Source organism: Ostrinia nubilalis, chromosome 3 (assembly GCF_963855985.1).
Source record: "Ostrinia nubilalis chromosome 3, ilOstNubi1.1, whole genome shotgun sequence".
Taxonomy (NCBI): Eukaryota; Metazoa; Arthropoda; class Insecta; order Lepidoptera; family Crambidae; genus Ostrinia; species Ostrinia nubilalis.
In genome coordinates, this window is record NC_087090.1 from 8,634,185 (window position 1) to 8,654,072 (window position 19,888).

The 19,888-nt window shown below is 42.1% G+C and overlaps 1 protein-coding gene and 1 long non-coding RNA gene across 3 annotated transcripts; both read right to left on the minus strand.

Moving 5' to 3' along the window:
• Positions 1-16: 16 nt before the first annotated feature.
• On the minus strand, positions 17-16,255 carry LOC135087830 (thioester-containing protein 1 allele R1-like). Of its 2 annotated transcripts, none has more exons than XM_063982644.1 (26): positions 16,103-16,255; positions 14,408-14,476; positions 13,902-14,085; positions 12,907-13,085; positions 11,141-11,297; positions 10,363-10,499; positions 9,545-9,872; positions 9,163-9,339; positions 8,822-9,028; positions 8,577-8,735; positions 8,015-8,185; positions 7,758-7,874; positions 7,624-7,678; positions 7,390-7,540; positions 6,993-7,303; positions 6,761-6,921; positions 3,751-3,993; positions 3,420-3,559; positions 3,070-3,277; positions 2,736-2,913; positions 2,426-2,622; positions 2,128-2,265; positions 1,847-2,019; positions 1,665-1,767; positions 1,410-1,578; positions 17-1,051 (listed from the first exon to the last, which is right to left on the minus strand). In XM_063982644.1, the coding sequence occupies exons 2-26, from the start codon at positions 14,473-14,475 to the stop codon at positions 828-830; spliced, it is 4,335 nt and encodes a 1,444-aa protein (XP_063838714.1). In that variant the 5' UTR covers position 14,476; positions 16,103-16,255; the 3' UTR covers positions 17-827. The 2 variants fall into 2 exon arrangements, with proteins under 2 accessions (XP_063838714.1, XP_063838715.1); XM_063982645.1 differs by lacking the exon at positions 16,103-16,255 and adding an exon at positions 15,846-16,059.
• A 2,173-nt stretch (positions 16,256-18,428) lies between these two features.
• Positions 18,429-19,514, minus strand: LOC135088301 (uncharacterized). Its single transcript, XR_010261000.1, has 3 exons — positions 19,440-19,514; positions 18,968-19,140; positions 18,429-18,501 (listed from the first exon to the last, which is right to left on the minus strand). It is a non-coding gene; the product is annotated as an uncharacterized LOC135088301 (long non-coding RNA).
• Between the last annotated feature and the right edge of the window lie 374 nt (positions 19,515-19,888).

Sequence of the window (19,888 nt, forward strand, 5' to 3'; positions counted from 1 at the left end):
AATAAAGGAGCACCAATAAAAGTTATGATTTATTTATTTTCAAGTTTAATTAGGTATTTAAATTATACATATAATATTATCATCTAATTCTTTAAGTTATTTATTTACACTTAAATATTATATTATAGATGTTAGATCACATATTATTAAGTTATTATGAAGTTCATTCTTATAGTAAATTATTATCATTTATTTTTCCGGAACTACTAAACATAAGTTTTTCGTCGTCGTTTCTATTTATGTTTGATTATAAATCTTTTCACATTTAATACCTACCCATAGCGGTGAGCATTTTGACTAGCGCAATTAATTTCGGTTATATTTAACTTGTAGACATTTATTTGTGTAATCATTTTGCTATTATTTTTAATTTTAAATCCAAAACCACAAATCTTGTCTAGTAAGATTTTTTTTCTGAATGAGCTTGTCGTACATTCTAACTACTGACGCGAAAGTGCTGCCACCATCATATTTTATTACGGTAAGCAGCAGGGCAGGGCAGGCATGGCACAAAATTCTTGATACCTTCCAAAAAAAGTTCCATGATTTTGGGTGGCTATTCATTAACCAAAGTGGCCTAATCGATTGCCACCTTCAGGTGTGAAAATTAGGGGTCTTAGGACGGAATGAGGGACCACAATTAGTGACCTTATACTGTTTTACCTACCTATTGAATCAAATATGTAATAGGTATACCGTACAACACTAACAGACGACGCACGAGGTGAATGAGAGAAATCTACCCACTCTTCCCCTCAGGAGCCAAACAATCTCATAGGGACCACCCAATGTATCTGAAACCAAAAAGTTTGGGGTACTGCTACAGGCTATCGTAGTGCCACAATCGCCAAGGCTAATGCTAGGGCTGCGACCGAGAGTTGTAGGTCAGTGGCGGCGCCGGGGGCGGGGCGCGGGGTGCGGGAGGCGGGCGCGGGCCCGGGCCCCAGCTGCGCGCCGGCCGAGCCGCACGCGCGCGCGCACGACTCCCACTCGCGGCACACGTCGCACGCGCTGCTCGCCGGCGCTTGGTAGAACACGCGTGCGCGGTGACCTGTAGGACGTGGGAATGACAAATTATTAAATTTTACACATTACGTCACAAAAGGATTGCTTGAGGAGTGCTTCTGGCACTGGTCTCGGCTCTAAGGTAGAAGGTAAAGGTAGAGCAGTGGTCTCTCTAGATGGCCTATAACTTGCGGGGCTAATACTGTATGCCGTAAAAGTTAAAAGGATATTTTCCACCATTCTTCATCATGGCGCAATATGATGAAGAATGGTGGAAAATATCCTCGAGACTTTATCTAGCCCGATCAAGGTCTAGTGCTGCTAACTTTCTTACTTGGTGTCTGAAAGATAAGTGAATCTCAAAATAGGAACCCTAAATGGTTTCAGATAAATATAATACTCACTAGAATCATAAAGGTCCTGCAACGTGGCCCAGGCCGGTCGCTGTCTGGCTACAGGCAAAGCCCGAGGTGCCGCGAGTGTGGCGCACTGTTCTGCGCGTCGAGGCCTCACCCATGCTAGCACGCGAGATCCACCGTCTTGGACGCGAGCTGATACTACCATTCTTGCAGCCTGTACAGATTGCGAGTAGTGTCATCAACAGTATATCTAATCTACTTAAACAAAGTACTTAATGTGACGAAAATGGGAATACGCACCGTCAATTCAGTGATCGTGTTAATGTCAGCCAAATAGCCAGTCGGTAGCTGAACCGTGAGCAAAGTCAAACCGCTTTCCGTCTCATTACCTTGTGGCACGTACCTGAAAGATTATCAATAAGATTTAAAGAATCTTAAATCGTCTGTAAAGCTAAGAAGTTAAAGAAAATAAAGTTTTTTACCCGAGGCAAATAGACAGCTGCATGCGATATTTTGTGGAGACCATATCGACCCTGGGGTCCAGAGTGTACCGCGGCCAAGCACCTGTGACGTTGGTGTTGCCTTTAGCTGAAAGTCCGACAAGGGCTATGCCTCGCCCTTCGGTGACTGCAGTGGCTGATCGGGCATCGAAGATCTATCCAGAGATGATACATTAATATGTGACATCCATACTGGATATAGTAATTAAACTTATGTATGAAATATCAGAGTTATTATTGGGGTAAATTAAAAGAAAACTCACCGCTTGATCTTGAATAATAAGTGGATTGTTGTCTCCGATTTGGAACAGTTTCGGCTCTTGAGATCCAGTTACATTGACCGATATTCTCAATTTTGTTGTGGTCTTTATCAGTTCAGCGTAATGTGCAATGGCATCTAGCTGAAAATAGTAATGTTGTTTGTTTAGATTGTGTGTACCTACCTATTTATGACTAGTTTAGGTTATTCAATCGTTTTCTAACTGAGCAAAGCCGTGGATAAAAGCTAGTCTTAAACAAAATAGTTACAGTTAGTACTTCTAGCTAAGTTTTTGTCCTTACCACATCGGGATCAGGGTCGTTTGGTTTGTAGGCTTGTAGGAGGAACCTGGCAACAGGCTCTGCTTTGTCTTCCAGACGCGAAGCCAGCATTGTTCGTAGGCCCCACGCGGCTGTGCTCGCTTCTAGGCTGTTTGATTTCAGCCAAGGGTTGCGCCATTCGGAGCCGGACAACTTGCGTGACCAGAATAATGTTGAACCTATGTGTAAAATAAGTCACATTTTATACATCTCGTGTTCTAGGAACGGTCTTATTCTGATTGAAATGATTTTATTTTTTCAAAAGAAGCTGTTGTTTGTTTACTCTACATACCAGTGTTGTTAACGTATTTGTCCATGTATTGTAGAGCTACCGATGCTTCAGGGTGCTTAGCAACGGCTAACGCGTTGCCTACGACAGCCAGGGCATATGCATCCAGGAATGGTGTCAGTCCTTTGGCCAAATAATCAACGGCCTTGTTCAAGGCGTTTTTGTAGTGGATGTCCTTGCCCTAAACAGAAAAAATCTAGGTAAATAATACACAAACTCGTCGTAGATTTCCTAATATGGATTCACAGCCAATATGGATTCATACTCCGGTTTTCCCATTATGGGTTTAATGCAGAAAAACAGACTTATTTTCCTTTCCTATGGATTTTCAACTCACCTTGGCTTGTGAAAGAGCCAGTAAAACGTGTGCTGTTAAAGGCAATGGGGCCTGTGCTCTAGGGTCGGTCTTCAGTGTAGGTGGTTCCCAACTGCCGTCGTCTTTCTGCATACGAGCGAGCCATTCTGAAGCCGCCGTGACAGCCAATGGCGTCACTTCCACGTATCGGGCGCAGCGGGACAACCATCGGGTTGATATTGCTGTCATCCTGGTTTGAAACGAGAGGGACATTGAAATCTTTCAAACCATAATCTAGTCTAGCCTTAAATTGATTAGAAAAGGATAACTATCTTATAATACCTAGTTATAGTGTGTGATTTATTGAAGAAGATTGTGACTTATTATCTTACCAAACATCGCCTTTGGCATCTCGATCAGTCTCTGGTGCGAAGGACCCATCAGAACGTCTATATGCCATGAGTCGTTGGAATCCGAGAGATGCCAAGTCGCGTGCTGCTTTGTTCCATGCCTCTTTCTCTTGGTTGGTGGTCTATACGTAACAAAAAATCTTTATTGATTTACAAATTTTTTGCTACATCATTGTCTATTAATTCAGTCAAGGTCACTCTGTGGTAGTTGAAGGTTTTGACCGGATTACTTAGATAGTTCCTAGATGTTTTTCTCCGCTATATTAAAAGGACTGGCATTGGCTATACTTTCAGTAAAGTAATTGAAACAAACCTGTAAGTAGTCCAATAACACACACGCTACGGCAAGGGGTCTCACTGCATGCGGTGGGTCGCCGGCAGCGGGAGGCGACTGCCACAGCGCTTGCAACGCAGATGACAGCAAGTCTCCAGTTGCCATCAGTCGAGCCGGACCTAAGCGAGTTCCTGCGATGGGTTCTAAAGTCATGTTGGCTCTGGCCACGCCACTCCTTGCATTCAGCAGATTCCATACCCAGACGTCTTCTTGATAACCATCCTGGGACATTGAAATGTTGATTAATTGTAGAAGAGTACTGTACGGGCGGGAGGCAGTGGTTGTAAGGCACCGTTCCCGTGCCCGGGATATGCGGTCAGGAAGGGAACTAACTCCCTAGTGAGCCTAGAGTCCCTATTCCCTAAGACACTAAGTCCCTAGAGCCCTAGCCCTGCCTAACAATATATACTTAGACATAATAGGAGTTGATAGGAAGGAAGCTGCTCCCAGGTCGCCCAGGGCAGCAGCGTTAGGACGGCAGGTAGGCGGCGGGGACCCGCTGCCAGCCCGGCAGACTCACCGGACTGATCATAGCGACGGCTAAGGGTGTCTTGGCCGCAGCGGGGGGAAATGAGACACAACGACGGACGGTTGATATCTGTTTATTGTTATGATTCTATTGCTATTTATACATAAGTTATTGATTGTACACATTTATAAGTATTTGCTAGTGTGCCGTCGGTGTAAAGTGCCGACGGTGCACGTTGAGGGTTCATGGGTCGCCCGGCGGTCGATGCTGACGGTGCAGCAGGATGTACGATCGTGCTCGTACATATTGGCATCTCGCAGAAGAAGAAGACGCGGAGGATGCTGCACGTGGTTGCCCTGCTGCCCGATGACAGTAGACATTGGCTGCCGGTGACTCCATGTGCGGCTGATGGCCCAGGTGGTGGACCTCTGGTTGGCTGTCCACTTGGTCTCCACCTGGCTGGTTGGTTGACCAGGCAGCTCGCGGGCCTGGCTTCTGGTGAGGCCAGGATGCTCGCGGGCCTGACGCTGGTGTGGCCTGGCACTGGTGTTGCCAAGGCTGTTGGTGTGGCCTGGCACTGGTGTGGCTTGGCACTGATGTGGCCTGGCACTGGTGTGGCCTGGCTGCTGTTGTGGGGATGCATGACCTGGCTGCTGTGTGTCCAGGCTGCAGTCTCCTGGCTGCTTGTTGTCCAGGGTGCAGTGTCCTGGCTGCTTGGTGTCCAGGCTGCAGTCCCCTTGGTTGTCCAGGCTCCTTGATGTTCTGGCTGTCGTCCTCTTGATAGTTTGCCTTCTTGGCTTGTGTCGAACTGAACAGCATATGCGACTTCTCGGTTACCGGTGAGACCCACTTCCGGGAGGCCGGCACTGATGTGGCCTGGCACTGGTGTGGCCTGGCTGCTGTTGTGGGGGTGCATGACCTGGCTGCTGTGTGTCCAGGCTGCAGTCTCCTGGCTGCTTGTTGTCCAGGGTGCAGTGTCCTGGCTGCTTGGTGTCCAGGCTGCAGTCCCCTTGGTTATCGATGATGATGGTAGTTGATGGCAGTCGATGTTACTTGATAATTGTAGTTGTCGTTGCTTGATGATAGGATAGGATAGGTGTTGGTGTAGAAGGTATTAATAATTTGATATTTGAGGACAACAGAACTGATAAATGTTTTTGATAAGGCTAGCGGAGTTGAGTTGAATTTACGCTGCCTGATGTTATGTTATGATGTTATAATTTCCCCCACCCAAATTGCTAACTACACTGCCTATGATTAAGTTGACCTACTTTGAAACGTAATAAAATGTTTGTTACTTGATAATGTCATTGACTGCAAAATGCTCACGTTTGCAGAATGTTGAAACTGTGCGAGAATCGCTGATGCTAAGAAATGCGCTTGCAATGTAGCAAAACATGATAATGTAAAAAATGATGTTTTTGTGGCAATGCACAAGCCACAATGTTAATGATAAATGATAATGTTTAGTGATACCGTACGGGCCACAATGTTAATGTTATATGTTTGTTTGTGAGTAGCACCGTACGGACCACGATTTTTAGTTGTAGCCTCTTGCTTAGGTACTACAACTTGATAAAATGATATGTTAAGATCAGTAGCGTCTTGATTGCCACTTTGTTGATCTTGTTTGCGTGTTTTGTAGCGTCTTGATTGCTACTTGTTTGATAATAAGTTATGTAGACTCTTGATTGCTACGTAACCTTGATAATGATAAAGTTGATAGCTTACTTGATTGCTACCATTTGATGATTTGATAATGATGATGTTAAGACCGCGCTCAGTGAAAATGTTAATTCACGAGTTGGTCAGTTTTGCTACATTGCTTGCGAAGTGTTATGAATGAATGATGTTACGTAACAAATAATAATGTTACTGAAATAAATTGATATTCCCGATTGATATGGGAAGACCAGTGTATGGTCGATGTTTTGATACTGCTAAATGCTGTAAGAAATGTTTGAGCAGTCGGGATTTGGAGTGGTTGTAAGGCACCCCTTCCCGACGCCAAATAAAGAAACTGATAAGACCGACTGTAGGGTCCTGAAGGTTACTGATGATAATGATCCGGCTCGAAGATGTACGGGCGGGAGGCAGTGTTTGTAAGGCACCGCTCCCGTGCCCGGGATATGCGGTCAGGAAGGGAACTAACTCCCTAGTGAGCCTAGAGTCCCTATTCCCTAAGACACTAAGTCCCTAGAGCCCTAGCCCTGCCTAACAATAGATACTTAAACATAATAAGGGTTTGATAGGAAGGAAGCTGTGCCCAGGTCGCCCAGGGCAGCAGCGTTAGGACGGCAGGTAGACGGCAGGTAAGTATTTATTGTTAGGCAGGGCTAGGGCTCTAGGGACTTAGTGTCTTAGGGAATAGGGACTCTAGGCTCACTAGGGAGTTAGTTCCCTTCCTGACCGCATATCCCGGGCACGGGAGCGGTGCCTTACAACCACTGCCTCCCGCCCGTACAAGTACTAAAAAGACAAGTTCGACTCATTCCTGAAGCCCCTCAAGAAAATACTCACAGTAACTTCAATGGTCTTCGAGAATGATGCAGAGACTCCAGGTGCTTTAGCGTCTATGAGGACTTCGACAGATCCAGTCTGCACAACAGTCACCAGGAACGCTGAGCTTGCGAAGCCTTCTGCCGGCACGGTTACGTGCAGACGGCCGAATGGCTCGATTTCTGTAACGTTTTCATACAGTTATTAAGGTTCTTATATGTATTTTATGATCCAAATGTAACGGTAAACTTACTTTTCTTCGAGTTTATATCGTTGTCGAGTGGTTCGAATTCGAATTTCTGTCCCGTGTTATACATTGTAACTTCGACTGTGATGTCAGCAGTGAGGGTGCTCTTCAGTACTACTACAGCTGCTACAGATTCTCCTCTTTGCATTGTGTTGGGTAGTTCCACGTTGATTGACAATGGAACCGAGGTGGCAATATCCTGGGGCGTAGCTAGACCGAGGCCCATCTTAGAATCGACTGCAAATGCTCCCAATTTCAACTTTACTGGTACATGAGGTGGTGGAGTCCAACGTTCTGCTGAACCTCTGCCGATGTTACTGTGAACAATTTAAATAATATTAGCATTGTGCTTTTTTTCGAAACGTTAAAATGAAATTAATTACTTACTGTATTAAGTACTTACTCAAGAGAGAAATTGGAGAAGGCCCATGTGGGTAACGGCGAGACAGTCAAGAAGTATCGGGGCGAAGGTGGCGGGGGCAGGCGGCTGAACGCGTACGGCCCGGCCAGAGGAGGCCTGGTGCCGGTTTCTGGCTCTTCATGTTTGGGATCCACTAAAATGCAGAAGATATTTTTATGAGAATTAATATTTTGTCACCGTAGAATGTGATGAACATATTCGAAAGAAAGTAATTACCTCCTACTCCATTTTGAACAATCACACCATCAGTCAGGATAACAAATCCAACTTTCTGAAAAAGAAACCATTGGTATAAGACGCTATCATACCACTGAATATTATCATAAACCATGTAGATCCAGCACACTTACCTTGAAAACATCCAGAGACGTATATCCAGCAATATCCAAACCTAAACCTGGTAGGTGCTCCTCATTCTTGAAAACAGAATGCTTCAAACCGCTAAAGCTCTCTACTTCGCGTTGGATCTGAAATGAAAAGCTTTTATAAAATCTCTATAATCTCAGAAAATTGCGAGTCCACCTATCCTTGCTGATAAGTTGGAGAATAACATTTTATAGCGCGGTCATAAATCATTAGAGAAAATATTTTTTGTCAAAAGACTTACCGTGTGCATATCAAGTCCGCTTCCAAGTCCATTAGCGGCCGAGAGTCCCGCCGCGACGGCGTTCACGTCAGCACCAAGGACCACGGCGCGGGCGCCCGCTTCTCCTGTCACTTGCAGCTCGGTCAGTGTGTTTGGCTGGTAGTTGGAAGCTGACACGGACTTTAGAGATACCTGTGAGGAAATAATGCATAGGTTAGACACAAAGTTTTTGTTAAATGTTAACATGTTTCTCTGGAACACATTCAAAATATGCAACAAGAAAGTTGTTGGCTCTATCAGTCACTTATTCCAACATCTTCTTAAGTCACGGATCTTATCGTTAGACTTTTCTAGGAAAATGATACAACATTTTAGTATAATGTTGTTAAGAAAAAAATGGTTACTAAAACTTTACCAAAAAACCTCACTAAAAAGCGACAATGTGTCTGACTGGTCGAATCGAGATCCGAGGAACCCGGCTATTGGAAAATAGCATCCATTCATCCATTGCAACTACATAATTATGCAGTGTTAAGCTTGACATGTCATCTGCACATTACAAGCAGTTTACACTCTAACTCACGTGGTGGTGCAACAGCTGCTGCTGCGGCGCGTAGAGCGCGGCGGCCAGCATGGTGTTGGTGGAGTCGAGGCGCGGGTACCACGCCAGTACTACGCAGCCGGGGGTCATGGCACGGGACACCTCTACAGAGATGTCCACGCTTCGCCGAGCTGGGTTCAACTGTAGTTCAGAAAAACAGTTTGAAGATATCATTCGATCCATGAAGGCTAACATAATAAACACAATTTTATTAAATCAAGAAATACCTCTAATGTTTTGGCGACGATGATATCACCGCGTCCTATGACAACATAGTGCACCAAGTCCATGGGCTCCGTGGCCGTGATCCTGGCTCTCATCTCGTCACCAACCGAAGTCCCACGAGTCAGGAGTTCCACCGTCAGGAATTGGCCGCTGGAGTCGCTGTTCCTTTGTACGTTTACAACGCGCTCTACCACGTCTTTGTACTTAATCTGAAATTTTAAACAACAATTTTACCATTTTGAAGAGCATAGAGCTGTGAGTGACATTATGTAGCATCTCTATTAACAACTGGGCATGTGATGTCAAAATAGTTAGCTGTTGAATGGTGATTTATATCTCTTACCACTAAATTAAGTGTGGAGTTGATATGCGCCATGTCTGGCACTAAGGTGTAAGTGGCAAAGCCGTTCTTCAATTTGAGGGTAGTGACGTTGACAGGCGCTCCGTCATCCCATAGCCTTTCTACTGTTACATCTTCGTTCACGTCTAACATTTGCCCAGATGAATCTACTACTTCGATCTGAAAACAGGGAAATGTAAGTTAAATCATTAGGCTTTCGTTTGCATACAAGATTAATCAACCGTAGGCCGTTCATAGCAAAACACTAAAGGCAATTGTGTGCTTATTGATGCAATACAGTAATATGGCTATGGCTAAGTACAGGACAGTGCTATAAAAGTCTTGTAAAAAAGTGACTCAGTGACCTCAGTGATTAATCACCAACCTGAACATTGTAAGGCAGCGTCGGCTTCACATAGTCCGGGGCAGTCACTTTCAGCCGGTACGGGGTTCTCATTAGCAATATTCGCGATGACACATTCTGTCGGATCAGCGTGTCGTATTCCTCCAATACGGCCTCGACCACCAACGGCCTTGCTGCATCCACGGCGAGGTCTAGGTCGGTTTTTAGGTCGTACACTATTTCTGCGTTCCCGTTGAAAGCTAACACTTTGCGAGAAGGAGGCGAGAATACAGGCTGTAGGAGCTGAGAGAAGAAAACGGCGTATGCTGATATTGTTAACTCTCCGTTTACTGGCAAGCCGTTGAAGTGCCTGTGCGGAATAAATTATTTTATTATACCAGCAGTTACTTTCATTAAGCAGGATATGTTTTTTCAGTCACTTGCATTTTTTAGTTTATTTTACTACTATCGTTACTTTTTTTGATATTACCTATTTAAGTACTTACTAATTAAATGTTACTTAGTTATACCTACACACGTTACGTGTAGCTATAGAAAATCTATTGAGTTACGGCAAAAGAAAAATGAAAATAGATTAAATCTAATTAGATTTTCTGTGTAAGGCAAGAGATGAAATAATGTAGGTAATTGTTGTTTCAAGAACGCGCGTGGCGTGGGCACCTAATCTGATTCTCTTTATCGCCACTTCCAATTTCTTTTGATACTAAATGTTTTGAACGTGTAGCTTTGATCGACGTAATAAGGTTAGACAGTTTTCTAATAACAGTAGGTTTGTTCAATTGGTATAAACATCTTGCTTAGAAATAAAACAATCAATTAAATAAATGAAACATAATTACTTGGCTGTAACGTTGACGGTGAAGCGGCCTTCGGTGAAGAGAACCTCTTTTGGCAATTGGATGTCCATTTGGAATTTGGGCATCACATAATCGGCCACTAGGATTTGCCTCGAGTAAGTCTGCCCCCGGGCTTCTACCTGTTGTGTAAAATTTTATTACCTACGTTAGAAGAATGTATCGAAATAAGCCCGTGACTAAAAAGTAACTGTAAATTACGTGTGTTAATAAGCAGTTCTAAAATCATAATTCGTGATGCGAGACCATGAAAAAATAAGATCGTATCAATAGCCACGTAATTTTGTTTTGTAATGATCGTGGATATTTGCGTTAATTGATTCCACTTTCAGCACGATAGTGCATGAAGTTTTTCATAGGTAATAATAATAATAATAATAAATACACTTTATTGCACACCAAAGTAAAGAACAGAAAGAAAAGGAACACACAAGGTACAACTAGGCGGTCTTATCGCTATGAAGCGATCTCTTCCAGAGTATGTAAGTACTCGAATTAATAAAAAAAATGTAGTAAATCTAACTGTGCCATCTGTTTTGTTGCACTTCAAGATTTTTCTATAAAACCGAAGAATTTCAGTATGTAGGAAAACTTCACTTTTGAAAAAATCACTCCTCCGAAATAAGTGATATGGTCCAAAACTTCCGAGCCGGATATTGAATATGAATATCCTCCTAACAAATAAGCTCCGCAAAATCAACATGTTTTCGGCAGAATATAAAAACGTTACTCATTTGAAGCACCTTAATACTGGATACCCTACCTGTATGGTCCATTCTCCGAGGGCCGGCTCATCGGCCAGCATGAACTGGTCGGTGAAGATGCCTTTATCCAGCGGCACGGCCAGCTTCTGCCAGACCGGCGACCCGCCCGCGTCTAGCACACTCACGTCTACTGTGTTCGAAATCGGCAATAGGTGTCTGCAAACATAAATGTGCCCATGGTTTTAAATAATGATAGGTTAAAACGGTTAAACTGCGTACCTAAAACCTTACAAACATAACCTTACTCGTCCAATGCCCGTTAGGCTCTCTCTGTAAGGGGTTAGTTCCAAAGACATCAGTGAACAAACCAAGATTACCTCTAAGTATTATACTCAGCCCGCAATATTTTGAGTGAAATAATTATACTTACCTAAGGTGCGGTTACCAGTTCGATTCCCCGGTATGAAACACAAGATGGAAATTTCAGGGTTCAACCAATCAGATACAGAAATAAGTTTCATCATTTATGCCAAATGTCTTATTGAGCCATTGGAAAGAAGCTGAAGAATTTGAGCGCTTTAAGAAACATTGGATTATCTGCATACACATTTAAACATTGAATGGTTACCCCATTTAATGTTATTGTTAAAATGCAGTATAGCTTCGGTTTTAAACATAGGAATCTTTTCAAACTTATAAGAAGTTAAAAAGCATTCAGTGCTACCGTACTGCAAAGTCGGCACAACAATCTGATGCACGAGTTTCTCACAAAACCTGCCTACGCGATCTTACATGATAATCTGCGGAGTTATGAGAACGGCATCAAGTTATCTAACACGATCAGCTACAGACGATCAGCTAGCAGCAGGTTAGGTTGTTGACCCCGACCATACGTAATCTTACGCGGCTCGATGCGGTGATGGCGCAGAAAACGAAAGTGTCTTCGGCGCACAACCACAACCATTGGCCCATGCCGTGTTAATGAATCTCTTCTGCGATTGTTAAAAAACCCTGATATTCGACATTGCATGAAGTATTTAATGCGACGGAAGTATTCAATTTTAAAGGAAAATGTCAGTATTAAAATGCCTTTCCACTTGATGATGTCACTGAAACTTGTTTCCTTAAAAGGTAAATGTCTTAAAAGCAAATGTTGATAATGTGATAGGCTGTCGACTGAATGGCGTTGGTCAGATATGTCTTAGTGGATTGGTTCGAGCGCAAAGACTTCGACTCTCTAGTTACTTAAAATTTTGGATGTTGAAACACATGCTGTGTCGGGAATGTTATTAAGGATAGGTAAGAAGGACTAAGTATACTCATACTTAGTCCTTACCTATCATCATAAGTCGCTGCACAAAAAGTTGTCTCCAAAGTTTATTAGCCCTAGGTATGGGACTATGGGTAAAACAAATAACACATAATTTCGCTTAAGTCAAAGACGTCTTGAATAATGCAACATCGCAAAAAGTAATGCAAATGCGGTTAGCTACAATCCTCTTGTAATACTTCACACGGTATAGGTATCTACTTAACTTGGAGTTGAGGAATACCTAGTCACGCACGAGAAGTGTCAATAGGTCGTCAATCTCACGAGGATGGACTACTTTTAAGTTACGAAACATAAGTAGTAAATAAAAAAATATATGCGCTAGTCTCAGTAAAATACGTAGAGTTGCACCCGGACGCGAGGCAATTTATAAAAAAATCGTTTCTAGTAAAGAAAAGCGTTAATCGTAGCGCTATAGTTCTTAGGGCCACCTATGAGAGCTACGGCTAAAAAATAAGAACGTACATCAGCCTGAAAAAAGAAATCAACACTTACTTGTCCAAAGCGACGACTGCGAAGTTGATGGTGTCTCTGGGCTGGTAGACCCTCTTGTCGGTCTGCACGAACACGCAGAAGCTGCGGGGCTGGTACACCAGCGGGGCGGCCGACGAGAACAGCGGCCCGGAGGTGGACCGCGCCACCAGGGAATACTCCCCGGGGCCTGGGTCGCCTATCTATATGTTATAGAGTGGCATTTGTTTTATATTGATGTGATGATGATTAGTGGGTAATGAAAATTTAAGTTGTTTATTAGTTTTAGCATGGTAAACTTTAATATCTGTAACTGTAAAAAAAAACTGCAATAACCTGCCTATGCATCACAAAGAGTTGATGAGTTTGTCATGTTGAATTATTACTTTTGTAAATGTTACCTTGTAATTATTACGATTACAAAATTGTTAGTAAATAATGAAATTCTAAACTTATTGTATGAAAGAAAATGAACTAATAAACTGTATTGATTGCTGTAGTTTAGACAGTAACAATAAAATTCAATTTTACACTTCCGTCTTCTTTTATTTATCTAATCACTAAATTAGTGATTAATGTTACTGAACAGAACAACAGAGGAATTGGCCTTTTAAGTAGAGCAGATTTTTAGCTTTTTTACCATCGATATTGAGTTTTCAGAGATTTTTACAAAGTAATAGTTAATTATCAAAGCTTAAATATTGGTAACTTAGGACTACACAACTCGCACTTGTTGCCTAACACGGTATCTACAATCATTGTTTGAAGTAAAACAGGTTGTAGATAACTCACATTGAGTTAGTCATACATAAAGCCTGATTTTTCCTGTCTCATCACCGCTTTTTAGAGATTTTCAGTAAAAAACATATTATTTTCAGTGGCGTGTGAGATTTCAGCTGTATCTAGATAGGTACGCGTACACTGCGTTTTTGCAAAGAAAGTAATATACCAATTGTCTACCTACAAATGAAACGAACTCCTGCCATTAATAAGTTTTTACCATATATTTTGATACTTACGTCAAAGTCCACTTGTCTCGACGTGGCAGGCGGGACCTGCACCTGTCTCCCCTGTGAGAACTGCTCGCCGTTGGATCTGCGGCCTTCCACTGCCACGTACAGCGTGTGGGCGCGCGACCCTCCTGCTATGGCCACGCTGTAGGAGCTGAAGGGCCGCAGCACTCGGGGCCCTACCACTGATATGCTAATACAAACAAACATTCAATTAGGAAACTTCTTTGCAACTGCTTGAACAGTTATAACTTTTGATTCAGAATGACATCATAAATTCAAATAAAATCACGTCAACAACGATGCATTAAAAACCGCACGAGAATCGTATGTGCAAGGTCGTTTTTATTTACGTCTAGAGTATTTTATGCCAAAAATAGTATCTACATAGAGACTAAAGTGTAAATTGTGAAATAGGTATTAAATGTATTGAAAACAAAAATGAGATGACCAGTACGGCTGTGTTACATCAATATAGATGTAAACAATAATGCCTAATTACTCATGTAACGTACCATTGTATGAGGGCCGGTGCAATCAAGGCTACCACAAAGGTGCAATAAAGCGTCGTGTGAGTCATCATTCTGAAATAAAAATATGAGTAAATGCATACTGATACCAATAATATGGATTAAAAATACTATACGAGTATGCCTTACAGGCTTTTTGAATGCAGCTTAGCTTGCGTGGAATATAATTCGTCACAGTATCGTATGCACGCTTCAGGATCTTTTTTATTTGTTACCACGTAGATGACAAATCGCATTACATCGAGTTTGTAAATATTCTCACGTTTTTTGTCTACTTCTTAGTTCTTACAAAAACGTATCCATGTTCATCTTCACACTTGGTGCATCCTACGCATGTAGCGAATGGAAATTAAAAACTAATTTACTGATTGAAAACAATAAAGCTTAAGATAGGACCTAACATTATTTTCGTATTTTACGAACCTACCCACTCAAAGTTAGCTACTTTCGTAAGGTACATACATACTTACAACCAATAATAAATTAATACATAGGTAAGTACTTACCCTTCTAATTATGTATTTGCGAAATATTTAAATTATCACCAGTTGTCCCGATATCCATTCAATGCAGAAAATTATATGTACCTACTTACCTATTTAATTTATATTTTAACGCGTTGAGATCTTTCCATACACAATAATTATCATAATTATGATCTCTACGTGCATATTAAGCAGAAGTTACATGGCAGATATTTTTATCTTAATAGCAGTTTTTTATCGTTGCTTTGTCTATCAGAATATGCAGAACCTCCTAGGTAGACGAATTACTTTTCTTAATATGCATAATAACTGAAAACTCGTGAGAAACATTTTTAAACTGGTTGTTATTATCTATGTTTTTAAATGAATAAAATTATGTGCAGTTAATAATAACCTGTCCTGTTCATCTTATAAGCAAAATACAGTGTTTAGTTTTTTAGTTTCTTGCATGCAAAAACACTCGCTCATAATTAATTTTTAAAACTTTTGAAGACAGCAGCAGTTGTTTTTCATTCGGCGTTATGTCATGGTGTCGTGGGTGAGCCATTAGATACATATGTATTGAATTTACATGTTTGTCATACCGATTGAGCTCGCCGTCCTTGCGACTCGCGACTGACTCACTGTGACAACATCTTGCGTTGGCGGAGCAGCCTTCTGGTCCAATATGGCTAAGCTAACTAAACACCTATGTACGCAACAGAATATTTCGTAGCATAGCCCATCTTTGGACAATATTTATGTGTTTTATATTTTACATAAATCAGTATCACCATAACAGGTAGGGTAATTCAACAATGCGTATTAACGGTGCACTATAATAAGAGAGATAGTACCTAAATGAACAAAATTGTTAAAGCACAAGTGCGAAGTAAGCTAAGTATTGTCTGTAGCAACTTTCTCCAGACACGCACCGTGGTGCGCGCTGTGGTGTTTACCTCAATCAACAAAACAATCGCTGCACTGAGGAGAGCGTGACTACGAACAATGATCACTTCTCTTGCATAGCATGGATGTCGGGACAAGTTGTTCACACGATTTTACCAACACACGGATTCTGGTATGCAGACTTAACTATTCTGAACCGATGCACATCGGCGACTTGCAAGTTTAAGTCTAGACTCGAAGGTAGAGACGCGACGGGTCGTTATAGCAGAACAAAAACACGCACATAACACTTTTGATGTGACCTCACCTGTCGGACACTTCACTGGGTTCCAGCACTTAATTATAACTTAACACTATAATATCACAGATCGTTACGTCCGAATGTGTGGCGAGTCGGGGCGCGCACGGAGCCCGCGAGATGCAGTAGTACTGAGCGGCGCGGCGCCCGCGCAGCCTAGTGGGGCGCCGCGAAGCCTTGCGAAAATCCGCCGCCACTGACCGTGCGGCACCCACACCACGTCCCGCGTAGTGGCTCTACGGCGCGGAAATACAACCTACATTCATATCAAGTTCACTCAATCGCTGCATTGCTTAACTCTACATGCTTATGCGCTCCTGGTACTTTTTGATACAGTTCTTTGCAATCGGCGATCTTTATTCACTCTTTCTTTTTGTTTTAATTTCTAATCACAAAAATTAAAAGAGGCAAAGTTAATAGTATTAATTTACATTTTAATAGCTAACAATTTGTAACTTTTTATTATGATTATCCTTATGCGCTCCGCCGTGAGATCTTCACACTAATTTTATGCAGTACTGCTTTTATTTCATTATTACAGGACGAAAATAGGTTAATAATAATTTGAGGTACATTCATAGAACCAGTTTTATTGTCGCACGCGCAAGAAGACTGTGGCCGGCGTCATTATAAGATGCCCGATGCGGGTCAGCGTGGTGCATTCATGGGAACGAGTTTTAGCATTGCGGTGCAACGGCCGCGATGTTTATCGTTGGCCAACCTACATCTACCCGTGGTCTGCGGAGACAGACGTGGATGAATGTTCGTATACAAAACGGTATTCGTGTGATAATTGTAATTCAGTGTAAGTTTCTTTGGTTCTACTTAGTTTCAACTTCGCACAATTTTAGTATCGTTTAAAAAAATCATACAAAATCTAAATACATACAGCTAAATAGTTATACTAGGAAATCTGTCCTTGCATTATGTGCGCACTGCAGTTTACAAAAACAAATGTTTTCGCGTAAAGGACACGGAGACCTCTAAAATCTTAATAGTTCGGACAGTGCAAGCCTTGTCTCAGGAACCAGTTTGGAAGGCCCATCGACAGGTTCTCCCACATCTTTTATTTTGTGCCAAATCTGTAGAATGTCGCTTATAGTATTATATTTAAGTATTAATATATCATGTGACCGGGTGACGTCAGGCTACTTTTTTCTAATATCAATGAATAATAAATTAACACCTGTAAAAAGTCGACTGGGTAAGTAATTAAGTTGCTGGATTTAATTGCACGACGAATATTGTCTATTTATTTTATTAAATGAAAGTTACAAATCACTTTTAACTAAGCAAAATATGATAATAACGGATTGTTAATAATAACCTTAATGTTCATAAAGTCAATTAATCAGCAAGGAATGAGTCAATCGGGCAAATGGCAGACGAGCCCATCGGCGGTGTAGATCCTGCAGACCTTTGTGTTTTAGTAGGAGTGTTATCACTTGCGTGCATGCTAGCGGCCAGGGCTGCGTTATCAGACAACGCGGACGCCAGTGCGATCTCCAGGCGTGAAGTACCCGCTCGTTCTGCCTCTAAAGCTGCTCGGAGTTCCAAAACCGTCTCCGATTCGTCAATACACGGCTTGGATTCGGTTGTGTGTGTTGCACGCAGCTGCAACTCGGCAACGAGAGCTCCAAGTCGCGCTATTTCAGCTGAAAGAACAACAGGGAGTTGTATGAAGTATTTGGGGCATGCGATGCAACGAACTGCAAACGCGACGCGACGTGACCTCAGCCGTCGAGGCATTTTGCATAAATATAATACCTACCTTACTTATGAATTAAGTGTAGGAGCTAAGCATAGAACAGTAGCGCGCTGAATAGCTCGTAGCGCAGTGGGTTTAATATTCGCAATAGGTTTAATTTAAAAAATAAAATATTCTGGTTTCTGGTTCATTAACGAATGGTAAATTAAACTACAGTTTGGGACTTGAGAATCTTGGTGTCTAAATAACGCAGGTACCTATTTAGTGTTCATAAAACTAACAGAAAAGTATTGATGATTAAACGAACTTACGTAGTACGTGAAGTTCGATTACAATTATACTAAGTGTTTCGTCTGACCGAAGAGATTAGTAAAGGTATCTAAGTAGGTATACTAATCTCGAGGACGAAGCACGTGTATAATACAAATTATTATCTTTGATTACCTACTTAACTTGCTTTTGAACACATTAAAGCCAAGGATGCAGATAGATTACATTTGATGGATGCGTATCTTTCTGCTATTTCCACCTACCATTAGCCTGGCGCAGTTCCCTTGTAGCGTGCTGCAGCTCGGCGGCCGCGAGCTTCCGTTCGCGAGCATGCGCGGTGGCCGCGAGCCGTGCTCGCTCGCGAATCTCGGAACCGCCGCTTGCGCAACGCTCTACTCGGCGAAGCTCTGCTTCCAGACGAGATGATTCCCTAGTGAATTGACTATGGGTTGAATATAACTTTTATTTTGTTCACCATTGTTCACGTCAAACATTGAGATTAAATTCACCAAATCGGTTTTCAGATAATTAAGACGTGTTCTATGTGTAGGTACGCATCTCTCTCTCTCTCTCTACATACATACATATGTATATTAAATAAGTAGGTATTTAGGTAGAGCTTATACGGATGTCAATTGGCGAATTTGAACCTAACAAAGTCGAACCTAACGAATACCACCTACCTACACATTCTAATGCTTTTTCGCCACTAAGTATTGAGTTGAACGAATTTTGCTGTTTCGCAAACAAAAAAACCTGGATTTCACTGCAACAGGCTATTTTGGAGGAGGCCTTTGTTCAGTGTTCAGCAGCGGATATCATGTGTTAATTATTCAAAATGATTATGATGAATATTATATTAATTTTAAGTCTTAAATGTATTTTAAAAGATTCACTTGCGAGCTTCTTCAGTGGCCGAACAGATGCGTTCCTGCAACTCCACGTACTGCCGCTGCAGCGCGGCGTGGGCCGACTGCAGCGGCCGCAGCTGCTGCAACTCCCTCTCCAAACACCCGACTTGAGTTGTGATCTCCGTGCACCGCTCTTCTAACAGAGTTCTTTGACGCTCCTTTGTAATGACAGACGAGAAATAAAGTATTTAGAAAAGTTGAAACATGTGTTTTTTTTCTTCTAAATCTGAAATATGTACCTACAATCCTACATACCACTGAGGTACTAGGCAGTAGGCAGGCTACCCTGCCTAGGTAGGTGATTTTTAAGGACTATTTTGTCTAAAAACTTTTGAGCATCTAGTTAAGTAAGCTTAAGTACCTAACTGAGAACAAAAAACTTCTGACTAAGTAATAATTAATTTTGGGCATCAGTAGACCACCTTATGAAGGATAGTTGGGATTCTTTAATACTTACAACGAGTTCCAACTGCATTTTAAGTCCAGTCAAGTCATCTTGTGCCTTGGCTAAAGCAGCAGCGGCCTGCGTGGCGCTGGCTGCGGCGGCAGTGGCGCTGTTCCTGGCCTCTGAGGCCGCTCGCTCGGCGCTCTCACGAGCGGCCTCCGCAGCTTCAGCTCTTGTGGACTCTGTCCTCACTGCTTCTCGAAGACGAGTTTCAGAAGTCTACAGTAGAGGAAACCTTGAATTTTTGGATAGATCCAGTTTATTCTGCAACCTATTTTTGATATTATTCGTTTCATGAAGCACTTTCAGGATAAGTAACCAGTTTGCTAATATCTTGTATAGATAAGAAATAATCGAGTGAGATCACTTACTACCCTGTAAAGTTTTAGTGGGATTGGAATTACAAATTATTTTTATGAAATTTGCTAGCTATCCAGACTGTTTTCAGTGATACGTTAGAG

What these genes read in the sequence shown, in the direction of transcription:
- LOC135087830 (XM_063982644.1), bottom strand. Translation starts at nt 14,475, where the DNA reads ATGATGACTCACACGACGCTTTATTGCACCTTTGTGGTAGCCTTGATT. An exon ending in GCACCGGCCCTCATACAATG is followed by an intron (nt 14,086 to 14,407) that starts GTACGTTACATG and finishes TGTTTGTATTAG; the next exon opens with CATATCAGTGGTAGGGCCCC. An exon ending in ACGACCCTGATCCCGATGTG is followed by an intron (nt 2,266 to 2,425) that starts GTAAGGACAAAA and finishes TACTATTTTCAG; the next exon opens with CTAGATGCCATTGCACATTA.